This window comes from Crocuta crocuta, unplaced genomic scaffold (genome assembly GCF_008692635.1).
Source record: "Crocuta crocuta isolate KB4526 unplaced genomic scaffold, BGI_CrCroc_1.0 scaffold273, whole genome shotgun sequence".
NCBI lineage: Eukaryota > Metazoa > Chordata > Mammalia > Carnivora > Hyaenidae > Crocuta > Crocuta crocuta.
The window spans coordinates 83051-90389 of NW_027529425.1; the positions used below are offsets into that span (position 1 = coordinate 83051).

At 52.9% G+C, this 7339-nt stretch overlaps 2 protein-coding genes across 3 annotated transcripts in view; one reads left to right on the forward strand and one right to left on the reverse strand.

The window, feature by feature from the left end:
* The first annotated feature begins 525 nt into the window (after positions 1-525).
* Positions 526-1210, forward strand: UFSP1 (UFM1 specific peptidase 1). Its single transcript, XM_077758592.1, has one exon. The coding sequence runs from the start codon at positions 611-613 to the stop codon at positions 1037-1039; it is 429 nt and encodes a 142-aa protein (XP_077614718.1). The 5' UTR covers positions 526-610; the 3' UTR covers positions 1040-1210.
* Positions 1205-7339, reverse strand: part of SRRT (serrate, RNA effector molecule) — a 16344-nt gene continuing 10209 nt past the window's right edge. The window contains exons 4-18 of one of the 2 annotated variants that reach the window (XM_077758591.1): positions 6489-6658; positions 6174-6358; positions 5847-5945; positions 5002-5119; positions 4653-4810; positions 4291-4352; positions 4103-4181; positions 3640-3828; positions 3142-3315; positions 2881-3034; positions 2370-2563; positions 2047-2203; positions 1745-1834; positions 1497-1623; positions 1205-1389 (exon numbers count right to left, since the gene is read on the reverse strand). In XM_077758591.1, coding sequence (XP_077614717.1) covers positions 1314-1389; positions 1497-1623; positions 1745-1834; positions 2047-2203; positions 2370-2563; positions 2881-3034; positions 3142-3315; positions 3640-3828; positions 4103-4181; positions 4291-4352; positions 4653-4810; positions 5002-5119; positions 5847-5945; positions 6174-6358; positions 6489-6658 — 2032 coding nt within the window. In that variant the 3' untranslated portion in view covers positions 1205-1313. Of the gene's footprint in view, positions 1390-1496; positions 1624-1744; positions 1847-2046; positions 2204-2369; positions 2564-2880; positions 3035-3141; positions 3316-3639; positions 3829-4102; positions 4182-4290; positions 4353-4652; positions 4811-5001; positions 5120-5846; positions 5946-6173; positions 6359-6488; positions 6659-7339 lie in introns of both variants that reach the window. The other variant, XM_077758590.1, reaches the window with a different exon arrangement.

The window sequence follows — 7339 nt, forward strand, 5'->3', positions numbered from 1 at the left end:
TTCCCCGGAGGCTCCCCGTCCTTTGCATGTCTCGGGCCGAGCCCCTCCCCCGCGGTGCCTTGGCCCCACTGGGCTGCCAATAAACTGTTACAGCCACAGGAGTGTGCGAGACCAGGGAGCGGGGACAGGGCCTCAAACACGAGGGCTGAGTACACTGAGGGGCGGGTGGGACCGCGAGCTAAACTTGCGGATCTCCGAGGTGGGGCGGAGCCGTCCCGCNCCGCCGAAGACCAGGCAAGAGCGTCCCCGGAGCTCGTGCGCCGGTCCTCCCCGCGACTAGCTCAAGACCCAGGGCTGAGAGGGAGAACTGGAGCCGGAGTTCCATTCGCGCCGCCAGGACACATCTGCCTGGCCTCGGCCATCGTCGTGCCCGCCGACCGCCCTGGAGCCGCTGAAGGACGTCCACCTGGGCCTGGCCCTGCCCGGCCGCTGCCCCGCTCGCCTGGCCCTCCTCTCAGGTCACTACCTTTACTATCACTACGGCTGCGACGGCCTGGACGACCGGGGCTGGGGCTGCGGCTACCGCACCCTGCAGACGCTGTGCTCATGGCCAGAGGGCCGATCCACCGGCGTACCGGGACTGGCTGAAGTGCAGGAGGCCCTGGAGGACATGGGCGACAAGCCCCCTGGGTTCCGGGGCTCCCACAGCTGGATCGGTTGTGTAGAAGCCAGTCTCTGTCTCGACCACTTCGGAGGGCCCCAGGGGCGCCTATGTCACATACCCCGTGGAGCAGGGCTTCAAGGGGAACTTGAGAGGCTTTACTCCCACTTCGCAGGGGGCGGGGGGCCTGTAATGGTTGGGGGGGATGCTGACGCCCAATCCAAGGCCTTGCTGGGAGTTTGCCTAGGATCAGGCACGGAAGCCTACGTTCTGGTACTGGACCCTCACTTCTGGGGTGCTGTGAAAAACCCTAGTGAACTACAGGCTGCTGGGTGGGTGGGATGGAGAGAGGTGGGCACAGTCTTTGACTGCAACTCCTTCTACAACCTGTGTTTGACCAGCCGCAACTCCCAAAAACAGCAGCATGCCCTGGACTGAGGCTAAGGTCCCAGAACTGAGATGTCTCACCCCAAACACAGCCACCTACTCCCTTTTCTCAAAGGCAAAAGCTGCCTTTGAAGTCCATGAAATAGTAAAGCTCAGCTAATCATGGCCCACCCAATCCTGGGGGAGAATTTGGGGTGGCATATAATAAACAGTCAATCACTATGGAAGTGCTTTTATTGGCAGTAGGGTTGAACGTACAAAAAATTCTCAACTGGATGGTAAGAGGCAGTCACAAGTATAGGCGACACCAGAAGTGAGGAAAAGCTCAAAAGAAATCCACATCATCCGGAGCATCCAGGTCACGGTACTCCACAATAGCCCGTGGGTCTCCTCGGACCATCCTGGGAGATAAAAAAAAGAGGTAAGATGGAAGGAGAGTTGAAGGTCCCAGAAAAGGACCTTGAAGAGGGCAAGAAAGCTTGTACATCTTATCTTAGCTCATTCTCACCTGTTTCGAGGTTTCCCAGGATAACCTCCTTGGCCTCGAAAGGCATCATAGTTCCCTCGGCCAGCACCATAGGGGGCATGAGGGTACGGAGGCCCTCCTGTGGGGACTGCAGGGCGTACAGCACCAGCTATGAAAGAGATCAGTGTTGAGTTGAAAACCTGTGACTTCAACTACACCTTGGTTAAGGTTCCTTCCTCCAAACCCCTCACACAGTCCACCAAGCCCTTTCATATCCCTCCTATGCTTACCTCCATAGCCCAAGATGGGAGGCCGGGGCTGACCATAGGGCATCAGGCCCTGGGGAGTCTGGTGTGGGTAGGGGAGTCCCGGCGTCAGGCCTGGGGGGAGTACAACATGGACAGGAACATGAATTACTGCGGGGGGGGGAGGGGGGGAGTGTGGAATGGGGAATGATAACTGGCTTTTAGGAATATGGCCTGAGAGTGGAATAGAAAGCTTTCAGAGGACCACAGGGTATTATGAGAACCAGAGAGTCCTTGAATAGTCCAGGGAGAGGGATTGTGGCAGACCCTCACGGATCGTATCTTACTCTGGGCAGGGCCAGGTGGCTGAGCTGGTTTGATCTCAGGCAGAGCTGGGCGCTTGGCATCAGTGAGAAAGTTGTTAAAAAATGCCACCTCCTTTTTCACTTCCTCAATTTTCTCTGCATGCTTATTGAAGATATGTTTGCGGACAAACTCAGGGCCCTTGGTAAAGAGGAAAGGGTGAGAACACAGTGAGCATTCGGGAAGGATAATCAACCTCCCAACCCACCAATTCCACTGAGCCAATTCTTCCCCAGGCCTGAGGAGGCTTCCTGGCTCCACCCCCTCCTCCCACGGGTCTAGCACACAAGTCTCTAACATCCCAAACCTTGAATTTCTTGCCACTGAGAGGGCACAGCCACTTATCCTTGCCCAGTTCCTGGGTGTTAGAGGTGACAAACTTTTCCACTTCCTGCTCAGGGTCTTTGCGACCCATCTTCTGAGCCTCTTCCTCTGAAAGAGATTCCCGTACACTCAGCAGTGGAGCCAACTTCTCCTCAAATGTCTTCTGCCACTCTAACACTGCAGTTTGGGAACAGAGATGACAGCAGGTTGGAGAGGGGAGCCAAAAGCAAGGAATAAGCAAGTGATAAGGGGTGCCTGGCTGGCTCAGTCACTATGGCATGTGACTGTTGCTCTCAGGGTCATGAGTTCGAGCCCCATGTTGGGCATAATAAGGATTACTTTATTTAAAATAAAATCTTTAAAAACAATGTAAAAAGAAGGAGTAAAAGGAGACAGTGGTAAGGCACTGCTATCCAAACATATCCAAGGCCAGAGGCAGCTGAAGAGAAAGGGAAACCAAAGGAGCACGAGGATCAGGAAAGCTGGGAGCCCACCTTCTCCATGACTAATGCGGTTGGGTGGCATGGGCCCACGAACATGGATGATGCCACAGCGGTTGGGCATTTCATCCTCATTGGGGTACTCGCACGTGTTATAATAATCCAGAGAATGCACGATGCGCAAATAGAGGAGGAGTTTGTCCAAAACCTAAGAGAAATGAGAAGCCGGGAGTTTACCCTGCTCTCGCCCCCTGCTGCCCTAAACCAGGAGGCTCCTGCCCGCCTGCTCTTGCCACACTCTGCTCATGCCAGCACCTTGATCAGTTTCTCATCCCGCTCCACATTGATCTCTGCCGGGTTCCCCTCCTTAGGGGGCTCCTCAGGGGGGGCCCCCCCACTGCTCCCCAGCAGCTCCTCCTCCTCTGCGCTCACTTCCTCAATCAGATAGTCGGTGATATTCTTCAAAATTGGGTTCTGGGAGGGCAGACTCTGGTGGGGAGGAAGAGCAGGTTAGGCAGAGAAAAGCCCCCTGGGGTGGTCAGTCCCCTAACCTCTTCATGTGATGCAGAAAGGAATTCAGGGTTCACTTGGCCTATAACCATTGCTTCTTTGTTTGTCTTTTTTGTTCATTCTATCCCTAGCAAATCCTCACTAAGGCAAATCTGTTCTGTTGGAAGCTGGAGGTGCTGCCCAGATAGAGAGCTTAAGTACAAGGGGTCAATGTTACAGATCAAGTAAGACCAGACCAGAGATGCCCAAGCAGACGACATGGTATTGACTGTTTCTGAAAAAGTTCCATGGGGAGTCACTGACTGTTGGCAGAGGAGGTGTCCCAGGCTCAGAGGCCCAGAGCTGGGTCCTGTCATCCAGCGTATGGATCAGCTTGGCTGCCAACTTGATGTCATTGCGCACGATCTGCTTGTGCTGGGTAATGCCATTGATGTTGCGGACTCGACGGGTCAGGTCTCTGTTCACACCAGGGCTCAGCTCACATTCCCGGAGCTGGAGGGAACGAAAAGCTTACCAACACTTGCCCCACGAAGCAGCAACTCAAAGACTGGCCCTACTAATAAGATCTGCATTCAGACTGAGCTCACAGACAAAAGGGACCAGAGGTCTTATTCACAGGAACAGCACCAGAGACCAGCCCAGAGCCCACAGTATATGCTTAATGCAAGCAGACTGAACAGAGGAAACAGGGAGTACAATGAGTAAATCCGAGCACAAAGGAATCAGCAGTTGTGTGCAACACAGAGAGCCCACCCCCAGCACTTACTCGGATATTCTGCAGGTTCCAACAGATCTCTTTGATGTTAACGCTGCGGTCAAAGGTCACCCAGCCACGGCGGAAAAACCTACAAAAGAAAAGATCAGCATAATCCAGGCGGAGGTGGTACTGCCCATTAGCCTTCCCCTGCACGTCTCTCCAGGGTATCCAGGGTCACTCTTCTCTCCATTCCTCACCTCCTCTCAGGCTGGGGCTCTGATAGTGCCACACGCATGAAGCCAGGGTATCTTTTACAAAGCTGGAAAAGCAGAGGAATGGAAACCCATTGAGCAAGTCAACGTTTCACGGCTTCCTCCAATCCCCATGTCCTCAGAACCCTAGAAGTGCCTTTGAATCTTTACTCAAGCAAGGAAAAACCAATAAAAGCAATGATGCAACCAGGGCCTACCCACAAAAGGCATGGACCCAGGAGAAGGGGGCTTCCCTATTAGAGAAACAGGGATATACGTTAGAAGCAGAGCCAGATCGTCTTCTTCCTGCCACCAAAGATGGAGTCTGGGTGCCATTCCTGCCCCCAGCAGCACTTTTCCTCACTCACAGAAATGATCTCTGCCCTTGAAATGTTGGGTGCGATGTTGCGCATGAAGAGGGAGCAAGTCTTATGGAGGGGCCGGGGTTTACATTCCAGCCCAGGAGTGTCCTTAGGCTTCTCCCTTTCTTCTTCTTTGGGCTTCTCCTTTTCCTTGAGTGCTTCTTCTATGCAGGAAGTGGTGGGAGTTGGTGAATTTTTATTGTCGATTTTGGAAAGAAAGACAGAGAAGCTGTCAAACTCCCAACCCCCACCCCATCTCCCCAAAGGCCCTCCCTTATCAATTTCACCCACCCTCACCTTCCCTATCTCTGTTCAGTAGGAAGAGAATGGAACAGAAACAGAAAATAAAACCTACCAGCCTCTTCCTTCTCTTCCTCAGCTTGGCCGCTCTCTGACTCAGACTCCGACTCCGACACGCTGCCTTCGTCAAAGCTGTCGTCACCGCTGTGCTTTCTATTCCGCTTCTTGTTACTCTGTGAGAGGCACACAGCAAGACAAAGGGAGTCAGACAACTGGGACCCCAGTCCTAACACTGACCCCCAGCAAGAAATACCCTATCTTTGTTTTTTAATGTTTTTTATTTTTTTCTAGGAGAGAGAGAGAGACAGCGTGAGCAGGGGAGGGTCAGAGAGAGAGGGAGTCACAGACCGAAACAGGCTCCAGGCTCCGAACTGGCAGTCAGCACAGAGCCCGATGCGGGGCTCGAACCCACGAACCGCGAGATCATGACCTAAGCGAAAGTCGGACGCTTAACCGACTAAGCCACCCAGGTGCCCCTCTTTGTTTTTTTTTCCTTAAGATTTTTAAAAATTTATTTAACTGTTTTTATTTATTTTTGAGAGAGAGCACGAGAAGGGGAGGGGCAGAAAGAGAGGGAGACATAGAATCTGAAACAGGCTCCAGGCTCTGAGCTGGCAGCACAGAGCCCAATGTGAGGCCTGAACTTGTGAACTGCAAGATCATGACCTGAGCTAAAGTCAGACGCTTAACTGAGCAACCAAAGGGCCCTTAAGATTTATTTTCGAGAGACAGAAAAAGTGCAAGTGGAGGAGGAGCAGAGAGGGGAATAGAGGATTCAAAGTGGGCTCAGTGCTGACAGGAGCAAGCCTGATGCACAGCCTGAATTCACAAATCGCAGAATCATGGCCTGTGCCAAATGGGATGCTCAATCAACTGAGCCACCAGGTGCCCCTACCCTACCTTTTTGGCATCTTTCTCAGAGTCATCTTTCTTCTCTTCTTTGTCCCCATCACCCTCAGATTTCTTAGTTTTGTCATCATTAGAACAGTCATTTTCAGCCTACAGGTAAAGACAATCACAGGCATGTCAGTCTCCCCTTCAGCCTTTATCAGAGCCCTCTCCGCACCATCCTACTCCCCCACCTCCCTCTACAGCTGAGCCTGGAAGTCCACCTCCACCTCTCCCTGGACTCAGTACACAAATTTCTGGCCCCCCCAACCCCACCCCCAAAGCTGCTCTATTCTCCCCGGGTGCTCACAGGCAGCACAGACAGCCCAGCCCGCAGACCTGTTTGCCGTCTTCTTTCTTGTCGTCCTTGTCATTGACTTTGCGTTCTCCATCCCCCATGCCTGGTCCAGCCCGGCCTTCCTCTTTCTTGCTGGGCTCCCCGGACTTTCCCGCCTGCTCCTCCTCCTCCTCCTGCTCCAGGATGCGCAGATCGTTCTCTGTCCCTCCTTCCATCTTAATCACAGCTACCAACAAAGGGAGCAGAGATCACAATCCAAGGGCCCTGACCTACTGCCTCTTGCTGGTCAATGGATTTCTATTTCCCAACCAAGATCTTGGTCACCAGACACCCTCTTCCCCTCCCAATCTACACACCTGCATCCAGCATCTTGACAATGGCATCAGCTTTGTCTATGTCCAGGAGAAGATTATCAAACCAGCCACTCTCCATGAGGGACAGGAATACCCTCAGTCTGTTTTGCAGGGCCCCCCGGGCCTCCTGCCGACGCTTGCCCACCTCATCTGGGTGGTACTTAGACCGAAACCTGGGAAGGAAGTGGGGAGGGAAGAGATAAAATAGTCACTGGATGCCACGGCGAAGACATGGGGAGGGGCCCAGGAATGTCAGGGCTTAGCCCCCATCCTCTCACACCCACAAAAAAACCATGAAAGCAGAAAGACTGGGAAGAGGGGTACACTTGAACCACCCAATATCCCCAAAAGGAACCAGAAGTTATGCTCGGAGAAGATTTGGGAGAGAGCCAGGAACTAAGAGCTCTGGATTTGGGAAAAGCAACGACTACAGGGAGAGGCCAGGGTTAGAGAGACAGAATGATTACCCTGAGTCTCTGGGAAACACAAACTTGAAAAAAATGTAGTTTCCCAAAGCTTCCAAGAGGAAGACTAAGGAAACAGTAGGCCCCAAAGAACCTCCCTCTCCTTGTAAAACCCAAAACTAGAGTGATTAAAGACTGCTCCCACCAACTCCCTCCATCCCTAGGTGGAAGACAGAGGGAAACCTGAAATGCACCAGATAGGAAAAGCCAAAAAAGGCAGAAAAGCTTTCTCCCCCCATGGGAAGAAAAGGAGATGGTGGAGGGACAGGAAAAGACCAAAGGGAGAAACTGAAGTGCCCTTGTAACCTCAGGTACTGCCCACAGGGAGAGAGAGAAAAAGGTGTATGATCAGGGTGGAGCATGAAAAGGCAACGTTTATAATAGAACGGG